The sequence below is a fragment of the Panulirus ornatus genome, chromosome 4 (genome assembly GCF_036320965.1).
Source record: "Panulirus ornatus isolate Po-2019 chromosome 4, ASM3632096v1, whole genome shotgun sequence".
Classification (NCBI taxonomy): Eukaryota; Metazoa; Arthropoda; class Malacostraca; order Decapoda; family Palinuridae; genus Panulirus; species Panulirus ornatus.
The window spans coordinates 75,754,012-75,778,468 of NC_092227.1; the positions used below are offsets into that span (position 1 = coordinate 75,754,012).

The 24,457-nt window shown below is 45.7% G+C and overlaps 1 protein-coding gene across 1 annotated transcript in view; it reads left to right on the forward strand.

Annotated features, from left to right (window-relative positions):
• LOC139764852 (protein turtle homolog A-like) overlaps positions 1-24,457 on the forward strand; it is a 36,018-nt gene that overhangs the window by 2,117 nt on the left and 9,444 nt on the right. Inside the window, exons 2-8 of the mRNA XM_071691858.1 lie at positions 10,755-10,884; positions 15,545-15,753; positions 20,313-20,507; positions 21,034-21,189; positions 22,486-22,637; positions 23,394-23,538; positions 23,990-24,120. Coding sequence (XP_071547959.1) covers positions 10,755-10,884; positions 15,545-15,753; positions 20,313-20,507; positions 21,034-21,189; positions 22,486-22,637; positions 23,394-23,538; positions 23,990-24,120 — 1,118 coding nt within the window. The remainder of the gene's footprint in view (positions 1-10,754; positions 10,885-15,544; positions 15,754-20,312; positions 20,508-21,033; positions 21,190-22,485; positions 22,638-23,393; positions 23,539-23,989; positions 24,121-24,457) is intronic.

Below are 24,457 nucleotides of genomic sequence, written 5' to 3' on the forward strand. Positions count from 1 at the left end.
TGGTCTGAGGATCTCTTCTGCGTGTCGTAGAAGGCGACTAGAGGGGTGGGAGCGGGAGCTGTAGATCTTCCCCCTCATGTATTACTCTCGAAATAAGGAAACAGAGCAAGAGGCCAAGCAAGGATTCTGTTTCCCCCCGCCCCCACCTAAGGCTCAGTCATCTGTTCCTGACGCTTCCTCGCTCACGCGGGAAACAGCAAGCGTGCAGGAGGGTGAAAAGCAGGAACGGGATACAGTGAATTGGAATGATGTGTCATACGGCGTGCTATCAATAGACCGAACCAGGGTATACGAAGCTGCCGGGGAGGGAGGGGGAATTTTGGAAAGCTCTGTGGGGCCCTGCCTGTGGATCAGTGACTGTGGTTTCAGTGCGTTACACATGACGGCTAGAGAATGGATGTATCCGGGTGAGGCCTCTTCTTCGCCTGCTCTAGGCGCTACCACGCTGGCACGGGAATCGACGAAAAAGTGTTTTAGTATATATATATATATATATATATATATATATATATATATATATATATATATATATATATATAGAGAGAGAGAGAGAGAGAGAGAGAGAGAGAGAGAGAGAGAGAGAGAGTCCTTGAGAGCAAGACATTACATCCCTTGGGTACGACAATTCAACTCTTGAGCACGACTGGTCTAGCCCTGCGCAGGAGTCTCAAAGGGTCAAGTCAAAGACCAAACCATCATAGCCAGAGGTCGTATCGTCGTGCTCAAGTGTCGTACCGTCGTGCCCAAGGGTCGTACCGTCGTGCACAAGGGGTCGTATCGTCGTGCGCAAGGGGTCGTGCCCCAAGGGTCGTATCGTCGTGCTCAAGTGTCGTACCGTCGTGCCCTAATGGCCGGATCGTCGTGCCCAAGGGTCGTACCGTCGTGCACAAGGGGTTGTACCGTCGTGCTGCAAGGACAGAGCTGATAATTACCAGTGTCATATAACACAATTATTTACGTTGATAATGCAATAGATGCAATTATCCTGTCCATATTACTGAAGGAAATTATCAGGGCTAGTATCGCAAAGGATAAATTATCAGGTTAATATAGCAGATGATGGATAAATTATCAGGCTGATATCGTGGATGCTAAATCATCAGGCTGATATCGTAGATGATGAATTATCAGGCTGATATCGTACATGATGAATTATCAGGCTGATATCGTAGATGATGAATTATCAGGCTGATATCGTACATGATGAATTATCAGGCTGATATCGTAGATGATGAATTATCAGGCTGATATCGTAGATGATAAATTATCAGGCTGATATCGTAGATGATAAATTATCAGGCTGATATCGTAGATGATAAATTATCAGGCTGATATCGTAGATGATAGATTATCAGGCTGATATCGCAAAAGGTAAATGATCAGGCGTATATCATAAAAGGTAAATTATTTGGCTGATGGCGTAAAAACGTGAATTCTCAGGCTGATGTCATAAAGGTAAATTATCAGGCTCTTATCATAAAAAGGTTCATTACGAAGGCTGATATCATAGAGACAAATAATTAGGATTATATTGCAGAAGATAAATCATCAGGCTGGTTATTTAAGAGGTAAATTACCAGGTTAATATGATAAAGGGTAAATTATTAGGCTGATATCGTAAGGGTTAAATTATTAGGCTGATATCGTAAGGGTTAAAGTATCAGGTTGATATCGTAAGGGATAAATCATCAGGTTGATATCGTAAGGGACAAAGTATCAGGTTGATATCGTAAGGGTCAAAGTATCAGGTTGATATCGTAAGGGTCAAAGTATCAGGTTGATATCGTAAGGGTCAAGGTATCAGGTTGATATCGTAAGGGTCAAAGTATCAGGTTGATATCGTAAGGGTTAAGGTATCAGGTTGATATCGTAAGGGTCAAAGTATCAGGTTGATATCGTAAGGGTTAAAGTATCAGGTTAATATCGTAAGGGTCAAAGTATCAGGTTGATATCGTAAGGGTCAAAGTATCAGGTTGATATCGTAAGGGTCAAAGTATCAGGTTGATATCGTAAGGGTCAAAGTATCAGGTTGATATCATAAAAGGTGATTCATTGGCTGATATCGGAGAATGTGTATTGTCCGGCTCAGTTACATGGAGGGAAAAATTATCACTTTGACCCCAAAGGAGAGAAGTTATCAGTTTGACTCCAAGGCAGGGAAATTATCAGTTTGACCCTGAGGCAGGGAAATTATCAGTTTGACCTTGAGGCAGGGAAATTATCAGTATTACCCCGAGGCAGGGAAATTATCAGTATTACCCCGAGGCAGGGAAATTATCAGTATGACCCCGAGGCAGGGAAATTATCAGTATGACTCCGAGGCAAGGAAATTATCAGTTTAACACCGAGGCAGGGAAATTATCAGTATGACCCCGAGGCAGGGAAATTATCAGTATGACTCCGAGGCAAGGAAATTATCAGTTTAACACCGAGGCAGGGAAATTATCAGTATGACCCCGAGGCAGGGAAATTATCAGTATGACTCCGAGGCAAGGAAATTATCAGTTTAACACCGAGGCAGGGAAATTATCAGTATGACCCCGAGGCAGGGAAATTATCAGTATGACCCCGAGGCAGGGAAATTATCAGTATGACTCCGAGGCAAGGAAATTATCAGTTTAACCCCGAGGCAGGGAAATTATCAGCATGACCCTGAGGCAGGAAAATTATCAGTATTACCCCGAGGCCTGGAGATTATCAGTTTGATTCGGAAGCAGTGGAAATTCTCAAAAGAATCTCCCAGCTTGACATCGTAAATGGTAAGTCATCAGGGAGAATAATTATCAGCCTGATATCACTGAAGGCAAATTATCAAGAGGAAATTATTAGTTGTAACATCGTAAACGGTAAATCATGGGAGAGGAGACTGTCACGCTTCTTTGTTTACATTCACCACGAATTACACCTTCGTTTGTTTTGTTTTTTTTACAGTCGATTGACGTCAAACATCTGCTCTAAAGACTTGCTCTTTATAGGTTTTAATGTACCTGTTACTACGAGGTCGGTCAGAAATGAAGGGGGAGCCGCCTCCACACACACACACACACACACACACACACACACACACACACACATGCCCCTTGAGAATCAATAAATCTAATAACATTGCTCGAGTGAGGAGAAGACTCCCATGGGCCGCCCTCAGAGACTGGGTGGTGGGAGGAAGGGCGCGTGGTACACTGGTAAATGCGTTGAAGCCTCGGGTGCACTCACGGCATGACGATGGTCCCGGGAAGGGAAGTGTGGAGTGATACAGACTGGGATTTTTTTTTTTAAAGTCTCTCTTGTACCCAAGCCGGGAGGTAATCAGGAGGGGAAGTTGGCCAGCTGGTGTGGTGGTCATTACAGTATGGACACCCCCCCCCCCCAATTAATGACCCTCTCTTCCTCTTTCCCTCCCTTCCGTCTTTCTCCCTCCCTCTCTCATCTTACCCTCGGCCTTGAGGTGAGGTGGGGAGAGAAAGCGCTCCTCCCTCGGGCCAGGCATCAGGTGCACCACGACAACATACCTCACCTTCCGCTCAAGTGTACCATTATCCACACCAGGTAATGATATTCACTGATGACTCCTGCCTTATTAGCTGCTGATAGTGGTTTCTGGTGATGCCCTCAGCCTTAATTATATCACGTAACTCACTCACGGTGCCCTTAAAGCAACAGGTAATATCGTGGATTTCCGTCACTGATCGTCAGTGATGCATTATACGAAAAACAATATGTAATTTCTTTGCCATATTGACCCCCTTTTTTTATTCACTCTACATATCGCGCTCTTTTGTTTAAATCCTCATAGAGTCTGCAATACGGATTCCACATTCGAATTACAGCACTGATTTCGTTTACAACCTGCACGTATAACCTACAACACTACACTCGTCCCTCATACAAGCTTCAACACTGCTTATAGCTTGAGGATTGAGTTCAGTCTATCGACCTAAACCCTGTCTGTCGAGAAACGCGAAATGAAATGAGTCATGTTAGAGTCGAATATGATCATTTAGTGTTTTATTATCTATCTTACCTCATTATCTTCTCCATGTGGTGTTTTATTATCTCTCTTACCTAATTATCTTCTCCATGTGGTGTTTTATTATCTATCTTACTTCATTATCTCCTTCATGTGGTGTTTTATTATCTATCTTACCTCATTATCTTCTCCATGTGGTGTTTTATCATCCATCTTACTTCATTATCTTCTTCACGTGGTGTTTTATCATCTATCTTACCTCATTATCTTCTCCATGTGGTGTTTTATCATCTATCTTACTTCATTATCTTCTTCATGTGGTGTTTTATTATCTATCTTACCTCATTATCTTCTTCATGTTGTGTTTTATCATCTATCTTACCTCATCATCATCTTCATGTGTTTTATCTTACTTCATTATCTTCTTCATGTGATGTTTTATCATCTGTGTTACCTCTATCTTCTTTATGTGTTTTATCATCTATCTTACTTCATTATCTTCATGTGGTGTTTTATCATCTATCTTACCTCTATCTTCTTTATGTGTTTTATCATCTATCTTACCTCATTATCTTCATTTGTTTTATCATCTATCTTACCTCTATCTTCTTCATGTGGTGTTTTATCATCTATCTTACTTCATTATCTTCATGTGGTGTTTTATCATCTATCTTACCTCATTATCTTCTTTATCTTTGATTGATAACCTAACACATTATCTAGTCTGAGTCATCAAGCTCATTAAGACGGTGTTTCTCATGTTGACGACAAACTAAAACTGTTGATCGAGTCAAAAATCTTGATGCACCTGATGCGCTGCGGGAAGTAGTACGTGTGCAGTGTACTCATAATGACTATACGAAATTCCTCATTTGAGAGAAGGTGACAGACGAAGACCCGTGAGGACGACGGCGTCTTAGAGTGGCTGGATGTGAGATAAAGGCTGTGTATACTGGGACATTCGACCACTAGGTCTTTTTTTTTCAGTGCTAAAAGCAAGTCTGTCAATATCTAATGAGAGGAAATCATTGTTAATTATACTGTCAAAACGATTTAGAATTCAGACCTTATGTTAAATTCTCCTTCGAATCTGCTTGCACTTACATGGGGAAATTTTATGCTAGGATTCCATGTACTCTCTTCGCAAAGCTTATTTCTAAGTGATTTTCTTTTTTTTTCTGTATTCTCTATAATTTTACTTCGTCTACGATAAAGTTTATTGTCCAGCATAATTCAATCATTGCCCAACTCGGGAGGTGTAAAACAATGAATGTTGTGTCATGCGTAGTCCAATTTATATTTCCAGCCATGAAATTACACATGCTGTTCGCTTTACCATACGCTGCTAGACGTTTCGTATGCGTACTTTAATTCGTTAAGAACTATATGCCTAAGATCCTTCTCTTCCTGCATATCCAGCTACGGTTTACCAAAAATTACACATATTCGTGTTCAGCATTCTTAAAAGAAAATGTATCGCTTTGTCTACACGGAAGTCCATTTTCTATGTCTCTGAATCATCAAATAATCCCATTTTCTCTGGACTCTAACTTCCGTATCGCCTGAATATGTTTAGATTTTACTGACGACACTTCTCACTAGATCATTGATATGGACGATGAAGGAGTGAGCCTTGTGGTGCCCAGCATGTCACGCTGAGCGGGTCAGATGTGTTTCCGTGTGTATTACAGCTCACTGTTGTCTGCCTGTCCGTACGCCAGGCCGTGATCCTAGTCCAAACTCGATTTCGTGTGACGCGTTATTTGATTAACACCAAACATTTATTTCACTTGGTACTTTTTGAAAAACCTTTTCAGTGTATATGTATATTTTTGTGTGCTAGCTGTGACGCCATTTGGTAAACAAGTAATTGTCTTGGACAATCACCTGTTTACCAAACGAAAGTGCACTTGGGAACTTTTCGTGTTTCATTTTCCCCGTGGACTCATAGGAATATATATATATATATGTATATATATATATATATATATATATATATATATATATATATATATATATATATATATATATATATATTCCCATTTTAGAAAGTTAATACAAGGAGGGGAGGATTTCTGACCCCCCGCTCCCGTCCCCTCTAGTCGCTTTCTACGACACGCGAGGAAGTGTGGAAGTCGAGAATATTATCTCGGAAAGCAAAAATGGGTATGTTTGAAGGAATAGTGGTTCCAACAATGTTGTATGGTTGCGAGGCGTGGGCTATGGATAGAGTTGTGCGCAGGAGGATGGATGTGCTGGAAATGAGATGTTTGAGGACAATGTGTGGTGTGAGGTGGTTTGATCGAGTGAGTAACGTAAGGGTAAGAGAGATGTGTGGAAATAAAAAGAGCGTGGTTGAGAGAGCAGAAGAGGGTGTTTTGAAGTGGTTTGGGCACATGGAGAGAATGAGTGAGGAAAGATTGACCAAGAGGATATATGTGTCGGAGGTGGAGGGAACGAGGAGAAGAGGGAGACCAAATTGGAGGTGGAAAGATGGAGTGAAAAAGATTTTGTGTGATCGGGGCCTGAACATGCAGGAGGGTGAAAGGAGGGCAAGGAATAGAGTGAATTGGAGCGATGTGGTATACCGGGGTTGACGTGCTGTCAGTGGATTGAATCAAGGCATGTGAAGCGTCTGGGGTAAACCATGGAAAGCTGTGTAGGTATGTATATTTGCGTGTGTGGACGTATGTATATACATGTGTATGGGGGGGGGGGTGGGGCATTTCTTTCGTCTGTTTCCTTGCGCTACCTCGCAAACGCGGGAGACAGCGACAAAGTATAATAAATAAATAAATAATATATATATATATATATATATATATATATATATATATATATATATATATGTATATATATATATATATATATAAAATAACATCTTAAAGTATCTTTCAGGTATTGTGTAAATGACATATTATATATGTTAAAAGAATCATATTTGATTTAGTAAATATGATTTTATATCATGAGGGCCAGTCATTCTACACCTTTCCTTCGTGTAGCGATCATATTGTACGTTGTGGTGATCGGAAATGCTGTCAGTAGTGTAGGGGAGACGTCAAAGAACTTTAACTCCAAAGAAGTCCCTGCTACTGGTTGTAGCGCATCCTTGGGGCTGCAGAAGCTCTTGATAAAGGGGTCCTAGGTTTACATATATATATATATATATATATATATATATATATATATATATATATATATATATATATATATATATATATATATATATATATATATATATATGTGTGTGTGTGTGTGTGTGTGTGTGTGTGTATCATGGAACTGTAGGCACTTCATGATATAAGTGAGACACTGGATAACTGACCTGGTAAATTATTCACCATTTTTTATTTTTCCAGTGAAAATTAACTTTACCGCACCACTGGGGTCACTCAACCAACAACATTTACGTGTAAATTAAAACTTATTTACGGTAGTATTACCCCGAGATCCGTGCGTCTGCAGGTAGAATATTTATTTACCACTGGGACAGGAGAGGTGGGGTAAGCAGGGTAGGTGAATAATATATTTAAGCTTTTTCGTCTTTCTCTTAAGCTTTGTAATTCATTACCGAAACGCATTACTCCAAATCTGGTTACTTGACCGAGTGGAAGGGATACCTTGACCTCTGGATCCTCAGCTTCACTAGATTTAAAGTTTTGCATCAGTGGTAGTAGCTGATACTGGCAGTGTTATTATTATTATTATTATTATTATTATTATTATTATTATTATTATTATTATTATTATCATTATTATCATTATTACTATTATTATCATTATTATTATTATTATTATTATTATTATTATTATTATTATTATTATCATTATTATTATCATTATTACTATTATTATTATTATTATTATTATTATTATTATTCATGTGAGAAACTGCAGAAGCTGGTGACTGAGTTTGGAAAAGTGTGTGGAAGAAGAAAGTTAAGAGTAAATGTGAATAAGAGCAAGGTTATTAGGTACAGTAGGGTTGAGGGTCAAGTCAATTGGGAGGTGAGTTTGAATGGAGAAAAACTGGAGGAAGTGAAGTGTTTTAGATATCTGGGAGTGGATCTGGCAGCGGATGGAACCATGGAAGCGGAAGTGGATCATAGGGTGGGGGAGGGGGCGAAAATCCTGGGGGCCTTGAAGAATGTGTGGAAGTCGAGAACATTATCTCGGAAAGCAAAAATGGGTATGTTTGAAGGAATAGTGGTTCCAACAATGTTGTATGGTTTGCGAGGCGTGGGCTATGGATAGAGTTGTGCGCAGGAGGATGGATGTGCTGGAAATGAGATGTTTGAGGACAATGTGTGGTGTAAGGTGGTTTGATCGAGTGAGTAACGTAAGGGTAAGAGAGATGTGTGGAAATAAAAAGAGCGTGGTTGAGAGAGCAGAAGAGGGTGTTTTGAAGTGGTTTGGGCACATGGAGAGGATGAGTGAGGAAAGATTGACCAAGAGGATATATGTGTCGGAGGTGGAGGGAACAAGGAGAAGAGGGAGACCAAATTGGAGGTGGAAAGATGGAGTGAAAAAGATTTTGTGTGATCGGGGCCTGAACATGCAGGAGGGTGAAAGGAGGGCAAGGAATAGAGTGAATTGGAGCGATGTGGTATACCGGGGTTGACGTGCTGTCAGTGGATTGAATCAAGGCATGTGAAGCGTCTGGGGTAAACCATGGAAAGCTGTGTAGGTATGTATATTTGCGTGTGTGGACGTATGTATATACATGTGTATGGGGGGGGGGGGTTGGGCCATTTCTTTCGTCTGTTTCCTTGCGCTACCTCGCAAACGCGGGAGACAGCGACAAAGTATAATAAAAAAAAATAAATAAAAATAAATATTACTATTATTATTATCATTATGATTATGATGATAATAATATGTATCTGTAAGATAACTTGTTTTTGACAGTGTGTCTTGTCTCCTTCAGTGTGCATACAGCATGACAGAGTAGGGTGTGGGTCTTCGTACACTGAGCTGACCATATAATGAAAGCAAACCATCAGCAGCTACACTGTAGCACGCCATCACCAGCTACACTGTAACACTGTGATTTTCCTCCACACGTTGCCACACGATGGTGATTACACTGAGGGAGGGTGTACAGTGGGCCGTAGACGTACAGTACTAGTACAGTGGACAGTAGATGCACAGTACTAGTGTGCTGTACGTATGGTATTAGTGTAATGTACAGTGGAACGTAGATGTACCATACTTGTGTGCTGTTCAGTGGACTGTAGATGTACAGTACGAATGTGCTGTACAGTGGACCGTACATGTACGGTACTGGTATACTGTACTACAGTGGACCGTAGATGTACAGTACTAGTGTACAGATTGGTTCGGGGTCCTCTTAGTGCTGTTGCTTTGTATGAGAACATTTCTTTCATCTTCTTTACTGTAACAAGATGCGACAGTGTCAGCTGACAACTGGTGAAAGTCACTTTGGCAGTTCAAACAGTTTGTTACTGAATTTGTATCGTCGTCACGTCCAGAAATTAATGACTTCGTCACTGTCAATCTACTGCTGTCATTCTGATTTAACTGCCAATTTGTCACTTAATGACTGTCCAAGAATATATATGTTTTATTTTCCTATTTGCATCAAAGGGTTGTGAACTGTGTCAGAGTGATTTGCATTACAGTAATTATCATACAGTAAATGCAGTAATTTCGTGGGTAAGTTAGGCTTTTGGTGCACAAGTCATCCGTAACCGGGTTGGTGATGGCTAGGCGCACAGGAGACAGATGGAGGAGGTCGCCTTAGTTCTCACTGACCCTAGACCCTAGACCGTGTGTGTGTGTGTTGTGTGTGTGTGTGTGTGTGTGTGTGTGTGTGGTCAGAGAACTATATGAAGAAGATGTTACATTTTATGGTGACGTTGACGGCCTTAATGAATTGGACCTTGGCAGTTAGTAGGCCTGAAGCTCAACCAGGCAAGAGGCCAGCTAACCAGCTAGCCAACCAACCACCCACCCACCCACCCACCCACCCGGCCAGCACTCCCTCCGCCCATGGGTCCTGTTAGATCGTATGTATACACACACACACACACACACACACACACACACAGTGTGGCTCTATCCCCTCTGAATGCAGGGAATTAATTTACATTTATTGTAAATGGTGGTGGAGGATAAGTACTCTACCAGTAACAGTCTAAGACTGTGGGACCATAATATACGTCTATAATTCATCATTTATTTACTATCTTATCATTAACTACCTATGTGTCTATCATTCATTAACTATCGTTAGGGCAGTTGGGTGCAGCACCGTGCGCAGAAACGGGTGTCATCAGGTACGTAAGATGTTATCATACTTCCACCCACACACACACACACACACACACGCAAGTGGGAGGGAGAGCAACGGGCGTTGATGATAACCAACTTTGCGGTGTCCTCTGACCCACGGTGATACTGTCGAGCAGGTCAGTGAAAACAGAGACACGTCACCAGCCGGACGTCAGTGCTGGGAGAGGGAGGTGGTCACCAGGAGGGTCAGGGAGAGACAACACTAGTGGTAACACTGCGCAAGACGTGTGTGTGTGTGTGTGTGTGTGTGTGTGTGTGTGGAGTAGTGGGAAACCTAGAGGAGGAAGGTAGGAGCGTTAACTCGTGAGAAGGTGAGGAATGTCAGAATCTTGCTTGACAGAAGGAGGAGGTCGAGAGAGAGAGAGAGAGAGAGAGAGAGAGAGAGAGAGAGAGAGAGAGAGAGAGAGAGAGAGAGAGAGAGAGAGAGAGCGTGTCCTCACAGTAACACTTCAGGTTCTCTCCGCCGCAGAGGTGTCGTCCGTGTGGGCGTTGAGCGGCGGACGAGCGGAACTGCCCTGCCCCCCGAGGCCCAGGCTGCCGGAGGACGAGGCGCTCCTGGTGCTCTGGTACCGCTCCAGCAACACCCTCCCCGTCTACAGGTAACACCCTTCTCTCCCTCCCCGTCTACAGGTAACACCCTTCCTTCCCCGTCTACAGGTAACACCCTTCTCTCCCTTCCCGTCTACAGGTAACACCCTTCCCTCCCTGTCTACAGGTAACACCCTTCCCTCCCTGTCTACAGGTAACACCCTTTCCTTCCCCGTCTACAGGTAACACCCCTCCCTCCCTTCCCGTCTACAGGTAACACCCTTCCCTCCCTGTCTACAGGTAACACCCTTCTTTCCCTGTCTACAGGTATCACCCCTCCCTCCCTCCCCGTCTACAGGTAACACCCTTCCCTCCCTGTCTACAGGTAACACCCTTCTTTCCCTGTCTACAGGTAACACCCTTTCTTTCCCCGTCTACAGGTATCACCCCTCCCTCCCTCCCCGTCTACAGGTAACACCCCTCCTTCCCTCCCTCCCCGTCTAGAGGTAACATCCCTCCCTTCCTCCAGTCCTCCCTTTCTGCAGGGAGCACCCCTTCCTCCCCTCCTTTTCTACGAGTAATAATACTCCACACCTTCACCCTCCTCCCACCCCAAGTCACGTGAAGTTCCCTCATGTTCTGTAAGAATCATCATAAATTTTCATTTTACTCTATTTCATTTTATTTCATTTTTATTCTAATTTATTTGATTTTGTATGTTGGAGATCATCTATGGACAAGGATCCACATCAAGGCTGGGCCTTAATTGAAAAATAGAAGGCAATCATTGTAATACATTTTCCCCTTACGATGTTAAGGTTGTCTGTAGTGATCATACCCGTGTACCGTCGAGTCCAGTGTTCACTGTCGAAAGTTCATCAGAAGAGATGATTACTAAGCGAATGTCTTATACATGCAATTCATTTTGAACATTGTCGCGCGAGTATACGTAGTTAAGTTTCACATCTTATGTGTCCCAGGTTATACGTTATAATACTCCATAACAATGAGTCGTTAAGAGTGTTATATTCCCCGGGTGTTTAGAGAGGCGGGGGTTGCCTGCACAGGACCCCAGCACGGCCGAGCTCACTCACAACCCCACCACCATCACCACAACACCCCCACCACCGCTCAGGGCCTCCCGCAGGAAGCCACTACAGTGCCCACCACATATCACAAGTTATCTTGTTTACTAAACTATTTCATTGAGTGTGTGTGTGTGTGTGTGTGTGTTAGAGAGAGCATGTTTGAGTGTGTTATTACCCATTTTGATTACTTGTTTATGTACGCGATGATAAATTATCACTCTCATGGGCCACATTTTTTCGATTTGTCTTATATCTGTCGTAATATGATATGCTGAACTGTTTGCCGTTGCTTGCTCTCATCATTCTCCTCCCTTGTTCCCTCCCTCCACCAATCCCTCACATGTGGTAGTCATTATTCACATCAAGCAGCACCACAAGTATCGACGTCGTAAAGTCGACTGAGACACTTGGAAAAAGTCGTGATCATGTAATGTCTCGTCTCCTCCGCCTCTTTCCTACGGTGAGGAGCTCCCTGGCTGCCGTCCTCTCCCTGTACCTCCGTTGCCTTACCTTCAGGTGCAGTTACTTGTCGTTCGCCGCCAGGCTTTCTCCAATAAGTCAATGTCTTCTTAGCAGACTCGGGTCAAAGAGAGCGATACATCACTAGAATTAAGGTCTGATGACTGACTGCTGTGAGTGCCTTTTTTTTTTATGAATATCTTCCGACGTGTACGCGAGGTTCCATCTTGACAATAAGTGTACAGGGTAACCTCCTCAAATCCCTTTCGAGATCTCTTTATCTTTGTGTTCTGGCGGCGACTTGAGGTCTACCTCAACCACAGTAAACCCCCTCTCTCACCTGTATGTAGCTTCCAACAGGTTGCCCCCTCCTTGTGAGACCATAGCCATAGCCTGGCATCATCACCCCCTCTCCGCGCGTCTCATCTTCCTCTCTTACTAGATGGTCGAGTTGTGATTGCTGTCTGGCATTACTACTTGTGTGTTACGGGGAGAGAGTATTGCGCTCTTGTTGCTCCGTCTCTGAGCCATATATATATATATATATATATATATATATATATATATATATATATATATATATATATATATATATATATACCTTCACTCTTATGTATGTATGCTTACACACACACACACACACACACACACACACGCACGCACACACACACATGCACACACACACACACACACACACACACACACACACACACACACACACACACACACACACACACACACACACGTCCTAGCTTATGCCACGTACCCATTTTATCGATCAACGTCTCGGGGAGGATGAACACCTGGGTGATCTGTGGACCGGCTGCTGCGACCAGGATTCGAACCCATTCCGTTGGCAACGCTAACCGCTACACCACGGAGGTCTTTACTAGTTGATATTATGACCCTTAATTATGTGATTTCTCATCTGTATAATGTTAGCCGAATGCCTGCCTGAATTCAATAAACCGTTCATTATTATTCATTTATTCATTTATTTATTTACGTGTGTTCACTTGTCTACATGCGTGGATGTGTGCGCATGTGCGTACATGTGTGGATGTATGCACTAAATTTGTGTACGTGCGTAGATTTGTTTATGAATGTGTTTGTACATGTATGCATATGTGGATGAATGTTTGCACGCGTGTACATGTGATACACACACAGGTGTACATGTGATACACACACAGGTGTACATGTGATATACAGAGGTCGGACCTACTTGCTATATACCTCAACCTTCACCTCACTATATACTTCAAGATCATTCTCACACAGATCTCCCAGATTCTCTCCCGTTCTTCGCCTTCCCACTTGTCTTACTCCACCAGCACCCTCAGGAGGCCGGGGGCCCGTCCCCACCACCACCACCAGGGTGTCCACGTCCACCATCTCCAGTTGCTGCCATTCTCTCTCTCTCTCTCTCTCTCTCTCTCTCTCTCTCTCTCTCTCTCTCTCTCTCTCTCTCTCTCTCTCTCTCTCCCACCTCCCCTCTCCCACACGGAGCCCTCCACTCGATCGTCAAGGACCTCTTCGAGTCCCTGATTCCTCCTTGACGCCCCAGCGGCCCAGAGGGGCAGAGAAAGAGATAGCCTGGCCCCCATGGACATCAGCCTCGCCACCCACACTTCACATTAACCTGCCATTTATTCCCGTCACTCCCTCAACTTCTCTTTGTGAACACCCGTCCAGACACATTTCTTGTCCCCGTTTCCTCCACTGACTTCTCCAGAATGTATGGCATCCACGTGTGAGTTGGACTATTTTCCCTTCTTTCCAGTCTATCTCGTGTATACATGTGACTCATATATTCCTTTTCCTCTAAACATATGCAGTAGCTCTCCATTATTTTCCCAAGTACTGTTTCCCCACTTCCCACTGACCAGCCCTAAGCACTGTTCCCTCACCCTCCCACTGTCTGTTTGTTAGTCTCTTGAGCAGTTACCGGGTCTTTGTTGTCGTCTGTAGCTCAGTGCTGATGAGAGCCTTGGGCGGCTACGCCTCAGAAGATAGCGGAGCGAGAGTTATGATGACGACGATGAGTTGTTGAGAAGAGATGATCCCTCGCTGGGAGTTCTGGTGTTCGCGACAGACTCGCGGGCTGGTGGCACGTGAGCCTCAGTGAATCTGAGGGAAGCCATCACACCCTTATGTATAAGATTTCAATCGCCACGCGGATTTCCCTCCACTCCGACGTCCAAACACATATGTACACAATACTCTGCTCCACTTTTTTTTTTTTTTACATGTTATCTCTGACGGTATAGGCTACTGAGGCCCTAATGAAGGCCATCCCATTTAACACTATATGTATGTACATGCCCTAGCCTGAGCCAGGTACCCATTTTCTCGACCAGATCCAAGAGATGGATGAACAGCTAGGTTCGCTGTGGACCTACTGCCGCAACCAGGATTCGAACCTTTTCGCTCGACCCTGGGCGGCCCCATGATTACGTTAAGGTCAGGAACGCTAGCTAACTGTCACACGGGAACAGATTGTGAGAATCATAACATAAAGTTGGTACTGTATCATATATCCTGAACTCTTAAAAATGCTGTGATTGGACTTATTTTGTTTTTCCCCAAAACCTTTCTTGAGTAAATGTTTTACATTTCTGTATACATGAAGAAATATTTTCACCGTAAGTCCACAAATCTTTGTTGTAAATCCATTGATGTAAACGCTCACTTCGTGTTTGAATAACACTTCCATACATTAGTCTCTTGATTCATTGTATACATATCTTCAGTGGAACGTGGTATAAGATTCACCAGGTCCTCCTTCTGGGACATGCTTTCAGGAAGTGCCAACTCATTTCTCTTGAGGAGCTTGGCATCATTAAGCTCACGGGAGAGGCGGCCAGGCTAGCTGGCTGCCTGAGGGGCACAGGTGCACATCGTGGGGACATCATGGGAAGTTCGTACCACGTTTATTTCACTTCCCATAGTCTATGACACTGTAAAGACTCACTCGTAAATCCCTTCACTATTTTCCTAAGGCAATATTGATGGCTCTTTTTCTTCCAGAATTCAATGATTTCGTAACATTTTTCTGGATATAGTTGAGTAATTCAGTTAAAATTGTATATCTCGTGGGATTTTTTTTTCTATGGTCACCTTTCGTAGATCACTCCTTCATGCATCATATCTCTGACCTGAACGCCCTTCTTCCCGCCCACAGCTACGACGCCCGGGTAGGGGACTTCGACGCGGGCGACCACTGGGTCGACCAGAAGGTGCTGGGCGAGCGGGCCCTCTTCACCACCCTGTCCAGCCCGCCCACACTCGTGCTGGAGTCCACCCTCGCTAGCGACCAGGGTCTGTACACCTGCAGGATCGACTACCGCCTCTCCCCCTCCACCACGAACGCGGTCAACCTCACCGTCGTCTGTGAGTCCATCCTTCCATGTTAGCTACATCTCGTCGTAGGCAGGTACATACTCTCTCTCTCTCTCTCTCTCTCTCTCTCTCTCTCTCTCTCTCTCTCTCTCTCTCTCTCTCTCTCTCTCTCTCTCTCTCTCTCTCTCTAAAAACCAACATCGTTCTTAAACGTATGAACTGCTGTCAAGTGGTTGGTGCCAATCCCCTCCCTTAGCCACACACACACACACACACACACACACACACACACACACACACACAGTTGACCAGAGGCAGCAGAAGCAGCAACAAGAGAAGCCCTGGTATGGGGTAAGCTCATTACACAGTGTCGGTCCGCCGCACACCACACACACACACACACACACACACACACACACACACACCGAGCCTCGCAACCCTCGTATCTGCAGCAGGGTTGGGGAGGGGGGACTTGTGACTGGTAGGTTGTGGTCAGCTGTCTAGAAGGAGTTGGATTTTGGAGTTGTGTTGGGCGGGAGTTTTTGTCCTGGACTGTGTATGGATGATGACCGTGTGTGTGTGTGTGTGTGTGTGTGTGTGTGCAACTCATATTTGTGAGTTCGTACGTTACGGGGAGAGAGGTGTACACCCGTGTTGTCCCGTCTCTTAACGTGGTAATTATGTACCATGTCTTTACTCCTTTGTGGGTACACAAACACACACACACACACACACACACACACACACACACACTGTGTGTGTGTGTGTGTGTGTGTGTGTGTGGATGAGGAAATGTTGGGCAAACTCTCCACGTCGTGCATAAGACTGCAACTAGAATGTGCTTCTCAAGTTTGGTCACCGCACTTTAAGAAACCTCAGAGAACTGACGGAGAAAGTCCAGGGGAGGGCAACAAAGGTGTGTTATCAGAACAAAGATAGGAAAGTTGCAGGGAAAAGGTAGGTGCCTTAGATGTGCCTACAGTGGAAGACAGGAGGCGTGAGGGATGGGTGACATGAAGTCAACTTTCATTTAGCTTTTAAACCGGACTGATGACGTGGACAGTGAACAGTTCTCCCTAAGATCTAGGGGCAGGACAGCCAGATGCCGTAACATGATATTGACCAGGAAATTTGTAAAAAGAAAAAATGATGTTGATGAATAGAAGCCGAACGGAGTGGACTGAACTCTGAAACAGTAAATACAGACACCAGTGGAGAATGTTCAAGACGTGGGGGTCCAACAGGTGTAGAACTCCCTCTGTGTATACGGGCTTTTGTGGTGTCATGGTTAACGTCGCTGACCATGATTCACGCCCGGGTTCGAATCCTAGGTACGGCAGTCGGCCCACAGTCAATGCAGCCGTTTATCCTCCTCCCCCGGAGCTGGTCGATAAGTGAGTAACCTGGCTGAGGCTTGAGGATGTGTGTGAATACGCAAGTATACGAGATTAAGAGACGAGGAAACAGGAACGTGAAATACTTTCTCTCTGCGTAACACGCAAATAGTACTCACACACCCATGCTTACGCCAGACATCCGCTTATCGACCAAACCTAAAGTAGAAGATGACGACTGTGAGGCAGCGACCTGGTCCGGGACTCGAACATGAGCCCAGTGCGACTCGTGGCTCACCACTTGTGGAAAAGGTGAAACTTTTTACCGTGAATCTGCGACAGCTTGTGGCTGCTCCATCAACTGAAGCCTCGGTGGAGCAACACCCTGGCTACATTTTTTATTCCGTATCCATAGACAGATCTCTGTAAACTCAACTGGCCACCATAGCCTCACTCGTACAGAAAGTACCGTGCCAGAACCTTGTCTATCGAGAAATAACCATCGTCCTGCATGGAAATGAATCACTGCATTGATGTGTCCCTCCCACACCTTGGGTTCCTGCAGCAGTAGAGGCCCGTGGTTTCAGGGAGGTGGAGGGAGTGACGTTCTCTGTTAGTTTACTGTTTCCGAGCGAGAGATGTTGACCGATGTAACACCGCCTCAGCTACAACGTCAAAGGAGAGCTATGATCTCAGGAATGATGTTGTGGAGGTGAATGTATTGATCTGTACACATACAGGGTATACGCACGCTCAGGAGGTACACACATACGGAGTATACTCACACTCAGGAAGTACACATACAGGGGATACACACATACACTGGGTGTTTATCCCAACCTTTGTCTTTGGCACAGAGAGAGAGAGAGAGAGAGAGAGAGAGAGAGAGAGAGAGAGAGAGAGAGAGAGAGAGAGAGAGAGAGAGAGAGACAGAGAGAGAGAGAGAGAGAGAGAGAGAGAGAGAGAGAGAGAGAGAGAGAATGAGAGGCGACCACGTTAATCTCAGCTTAAGAAACCCAACTTAAAGAGCGAGAGAGAAAAAAAAATAAAAGGTATTGAAATCCTCAGGTCTTCGCTTGTGAGGATTCTGGCAAACGCAGCCAGCGCCACAGAGTCCAGCAGTATATGACGTGTCCAGTGTCTATGCCACCACAGAATTTGTCTGGATAGAGACAGTCACCACAGACTGAGGTGGTAACAGAGACAGCGAGTGAGTGGTAAGTCAGATTTTCGTATGGAAGATGATCATCGTAGCTACGTATTTGCTCCACCGTGTGGGACATTGTCACTGACGTGTCTGACACACGAGAGTAATACATGACAACACATCACAGGCTCGCCAGACCTCACAACCCAACGTGTTCTTGCATCCCCGGGGAAAGCAACACGGTCACTGGCTACAGCAACGCCACAACACAACACAGTTTGTGTCGCTTGTGCCCTGGCCTCTTCCACACGTCCTCCGTCCGTCCATATGTGTTGTTCCCCACCCTCTCAACCCCAGGTTTGCCCTACCCTGCTCATCTCTCTACTGTCCTCTCCTCCATCACCACACCTCTTAGGTAGCAGCCTCTGGTATACGGATATCCAGGTGAGAGCCTGGCGGACCGTCTACCCTGAGCCAGATGCATCTATGAAGTCAGCGTCGTTATGAAAGTGGCTGACTGCTCTAGTGAGTGTTATCACCCACTTGCGTCACCGAGTAATTTTCTGTCCATGCAATACAGGGAGGAAGTTCTACTCTCGCGGGAGCGCAAATCTTAACTTTATGAAGGTATATTGCTTTCTATGTACTCATAGTTCATTCGCTTATCTTCTCCCCTACACTCACCACTCCGTCGGTACAGAAATATCTTTTCACGTGTTTTTTATTAAGTTCTTTCTTATTTGGCTTCTTTCTGTGATCGATTTTTTTTTTTTTTTTTCTGTTAACGAAAGAAAAACTACAATTATTGACATTATACCAAATCGTTCTTTAAACTTAACAGACGTCTTCATGTATATATATATATATATATATATATATATATATATATATATATATATATATATATATATATATATATATATATATATTTTTTTTTTTTTTTTTTCATACATATTCGCCATTTCCCGCGTCAGCGAGGTAGCGCTAAGAAAAGAGGCCTGAGGCTCAGAGGGAACATCCTCACTTGGCCCCCTTCTCTGTTCCTTCTGGAAAGATTAAAATGGGAGGGGAGGATTTCCAGCCCCCCGCTCCCTCCCCTTTTAGTCGCCTTCTACGACACGCAGGAAATACGTGGGAAGTATTCTTTCTCCCCTATCCCCAGGGATAATATATATATATATATATATATATATATATATATATATATATATATATATATATATATATATATATATATATATATATATTCTCTCTCTCTCTCTCTCTCTCTCTCTCTCTCTCTCTCTCTCTCTCTCTCTCTCTCTCTCTCTCTCTCTCTCTCTCTCTCCGTCTAGGACAATTCACGATGATGAACGTCTTCCTTGTAACTTGTCTCTTATATTTCAGGTGGACACCGTCCGTAGCGCTATGTCAGTACGGTGTGCGTCACCTCAGGTGTGGTGACCACCACACCACGGATGCGTGCCACAGTGTGTGTTGTGACTGTCTGGGTATTCTCCGTGTCCATGTGGTCGATTGCGATCCTGGTGTCCACCAACGTACGGTTTGCGTGGAAAACTTCAGTGTGGGTGTTCGAGCGACTGACTAGGGTTACTGCGCCCGTGATTTTAAGTCCCTCTCCCACGCGTGTCTGTAATTTGTCTCATGCAGGATGACAGCCATAACAGTCCCCTTCCACAATCCCATCTTCATTATTTAGCATTTGGTCATGTTGGCCTTCATCATCTGTGCATGTGATCGGTACTGTGGGACTTGTCTAATTGTAGGTCATGGTAATCCTGGACGCTTCTCGATCGTCTTATTGTAGGTCTCAGCAATCTTGGACACTTCTTGATTATCTCATGATTTACAACAATCATTCGGGAAATCATCCATATGTTTGTGTTGAACGGAGAGGGGGTTTTACCCTCGTGGGGCCTCATATGTGTGTGTGTGTGTGTGTGTGTGTGTGTGTGTGTGTGTGTGTGTGTGTGTGTGTGTACATTGACACCTATATGAATGTAATGATATACCTTTACATAGACTGAAAGTTGAACAGGAGGCGAGTACAAAGGATGGAGAGGTCGACTCGTACACACATCATTGAAGTGGGACGGCCGAGTGAGTTGGTCATTTGTTCGTTCCGCCAGTGCCGCCGGGTCCTCCCGTGGTGGTGTGGGGCGGCGTGAGCGTCGTGGGTCAGCTCGGGCCTTTGACGGAGAACGCGCGGGTCCGGGTCATCTGTCGCAGCGTCGGGGGGCGCCCGCCTCCCATGGTAACTTGGTGGTGGCGGGGCTCCCGCCTCCCCAACCAGGTCACCACCTCCTCCACTCACCCCACCACAGGTAACTCCACCATGCGCACTCCTCCACAGGTAACTCTACCTCTCCAGTTTCCCGTTTCTCTAACTCCACCTTGGATGATTCTAACATTCCCTCATCCCCTAAGGCTCCTCCTATGCCCCTCCCCGCAATCTGTTTTCGGACTATGCTAAAAAGCGCTCCTTTCTCAGGACACAAGCCAGGCTTGTGGTCCAATTGGTGGCATCCATCCCCGTGTGCTGAAAGAGTATGCCTCTGAACTTGCACCTGTGCTTGCCATGAATAGTCCAGAAGCCAGTAGCTTATCTGAATACCTGATTGTGTCACGTACAGTCCAGTTGCTAGTAGTCTATATAGCTGACTGTGCCATGAACTGTTCAAGTAGCCAGTAGTCTGTATAGCTGACTGTGTCATGAACTGTCCAAGAACCATTAGTTTAGACCTGACTAGGCCTTATATTGTCCAGGAGCCAGTAGTCTATATACCTGAGTGTGTCATACTGTTCAGGAGCTGGTACCCTACATACCTGAGTGTGTCATGTTCTGTGCAGGAGGCAGGAGGGTGGAGGCGACGCTGGTGGTTGTGGCCAGCAGGGAGATGCAGGGAGCCATCCTCACCTGTCACGCCCAGACGCCCACGCCTCACCACGCCCATCACACAGCCCTGCTCCAGCCGCGCTCCGCCTCAGTCACTCTCAACGTCACTTGTAAGTCTCTCTAGAAGTTGTGGAAATGGGGAAGTTGTGAAGTATGGGAGGGTCTGGGGTGTTGTGAGGTAGGTTGCGTGGTAGAGACAGTGTGTGGAGGTTGTAAGCTGGGTGGCGTGGGGAGGGTACAGTTTGGGGAGGTTGTTAAGGTGGATGGCGTGGGGTGGATACAGTTGGGGAGGATTTGAGTGTTAGATAGACGGTGTGGATGGCTTGTAGGTGGGTAGTGTGTGATGGCTGGTAGTTGGGTAGTGTGGGGAAGATGCAGTGTAGGGAGAGTGTTAGGTGGGTGTTGTGGGGAGGTTGTCGGTATATGTGGGCCATCCTGTCTGGTGTGCGAGGCTGTGGGACCTAAGGAAGATTGTGGGAGGGGGTTGGAGGAGGGAAGTTGTGGAGCATTGTGGGAGAGTCTGGGACTTGCCGAAGGTGCAGGCAGGTGTAGGGGTTCTGGCATATGCGGGTGGGTTTAGGTCAGACAGAAGGTTATGGTACACACAGGAGTTTCTCCTGCAGAGGGTTTCATGGCATGCTGGTGGTGGCTGTGGGTCGTGAGGCAGGTTCTGCCACATGCTGTTCGTTGATGGTCTATGTGTGTGTTCTTGAACGTGCAGAAGGCTCTGGGATGTGCAGGAGGTTCTGGGACGTATGAGAGGTTCTGGGATGTGAAGGAGGGTCTGGGACGTGCTGGATATTCTAGAGCGTGTGGGATTGTGTGAATGTGCAGTAAACTCTGAAACTTGAGGGCTGTTGTTGGGTGAGGAAGGTGGGAAGTTGTGAGACGGGAGGAGTTGTGTATGTATGTCATGCATGGGAGGCTGTGGGTGTTATGCCAGGGGGGCTGTGGGTGTTATGCATTGGGAGGCTGTAGATGTCATGTTCGCTGCTGAAAATGTTATAATATCCACATATCACATGGGATACCTCGTGTATATTTCAGCTCTCGTCATCGGTAGCACCGCCAGCATATGAAATTGGGAGGGAAGGCACGAGGAGTTGAGGAGTGAGAATGTAGTTTGGATCGGAGGCGGGATCCTGTTAGGTAGAGTTTGAAAGGGCGCTGCCCTTTCTTGCAGAATCTTACTCCTACTCTTTATGGACGACACAGAAGCACCTGCCCTCTTGCTTACTTTGACATCTCTCGTGTCACCACACCCTACACTTCGCACACACGCCGTCCGCTCATGGCACATATTACCAATTTCCCGCCTATGATCCTACATATATGAATTGTACATATTAACTTTATATATATAAACATTCTCTTAGAGTACTGACGGAGCCTTGTGGTGCCCGCAGTGCCGCCGCTGGAGGTGAGGATCCTGGGGTCTGGTGGGCCGATGTCAGCGGGCGCCACTCTGCAGTTGGTGTGCCGGACTGTAGGCTCCCACCCGCCCGCCGAGCTCACCTGGTGGAGGGGACACTCCCGCCTCACCCACGTCTCCTACGCTGTGAGTAACGTCTGGACCAAAGTGCCCACCTTATAATCAGCCACACCAGGTATATACGGCAAGTGTTCCTGTCCATATCTAACCTTAAGATCACGGCGGTGCGACCCAAGAGCAAGACGGTACAGATTTTTGGTATGGTGACGTGGCCTTTGACTCGATCTTTAAGAGTCAGGAAAGAGATCACAGCATCATACGTGAGGGGTGTCGGGACCTGTTGGTGTTCAACAGGCTAAGGAGGCTAAAGCGCAATGTCTTTTTTTCCCTTTGCATTTGCTCACTAGAAGAGACAGTGATAAGAGGGTAGTATGTCTATAGGCGCCACACATCTTTATCTCTTTTAGCAAAATCCAGGACTTGATGATTCGGCTCTTTTAGTGCTGGGAGACAGTGTCACCCCCGTCCATACATCATAAGGGCTGTCAGGGTTAGCCACGGGATCCCTCGACCTAAGGTGCCCTAAAGTTGTAAGGCAGTAAAGCCTGTTCCTGCTGTACCATGATTCCTGTCAAGCCTAAGTGTGCGTCCATATACTTACCTCTCCAGTGGAGGAAGGAACCTTTATCTAAGGTGCTTGCCGGATGTCAACGCCAGGGATCAAACTCGGGCTGGTAGATGATGAACTGGCGCGACGCTGACCACCATCACAACATTAAGCGCGACAGTTGCGTGAAAATATGGAAATCGGCGTCGGTGATGGATAGGTATGTTGGTGCCCCTGATCTTAATCTGTCGTACTAAACTGATCCGTTGTTTCAGTTCGATGGCGGAGGGAACGTGACGACGGCGACGCTGACGGTGGTGGTGGAGAGGGAGCACGACGGTGCCACCTTGGCCTGCACCGCCGCCAACCCCCTCCTCCCTCACGCGCCCCTCACGGACTCCATCAAACTCAAGGTCTTCTGTAGGTGATACTTTTGACAATGCAGCCATGGCTGTAGCAGCAGTGTTTTCGGTACTGTTGTGCTTATGTAAACGATACGTATTTCAAATATTACGTCATACATGATCTAATGAATAAAGTGACTTAAAGAACGTTAAGCAGTCGAGAAGTAGGACTTAGGAAGCATTCCTGTGACTCCTGTTATATCGCATTATAGCTGTAGCTCCTGCCCACACCACCCGTGTTCACACATACTGCCCCACCCTGTACCACACCACGGCTGCACCCCGACCTACCATTGCTTCCCTCAGATATCACCCAGATTACAGCCACTCCTGCCGTGCCTGTTACCTCCACTGTTATAGCTCCCTACCTATCACCTTTTTCACCACGGCATACCTCCCCTCACCCACTACACCACCACCCACCCGCACCCACCACTACACCCGCACCCACCACCGTATCGTTACAGACACGCCCGTGGTGAGACTGTCGCTGGGTCGCCACCTGACCGCTGACCTCATCAAGGAAGGAGACGACGTCTTCTTCGAGTGCACCATCCGCGCCAACCCTACGGTCCATCGCGTCGACTGGTATCACAGTGTGCGTCTCCTGGTTCACCTGTCTCGCTCTCTGTCTGCCTCTGTGTCCACCGCTCTATCAGTTCTCTGTGTCTAGTTCTGTGTCTCTGTATCTGACTCCTTTATTTTTTAGGGCAGTTCTGTGTCTGAATCTCTCTATGAGCTGTCGCGCGCTCTGCTTATCTGGTTCATCGCTTGTTTCCCTTCCAGCTTTCGTTCCTCAGGTGTCTGGTTGGCCATCGTTGGCTTAATTTAATGTAGTCCTGCGTTTGGTTCTCCTGTAGGCATATCTAGCATGTCTAGTGTGGTTAGTGTGGTTCTTTCACCGTGTCTCTCACCTTGGTCTGGATTTTGAGTAT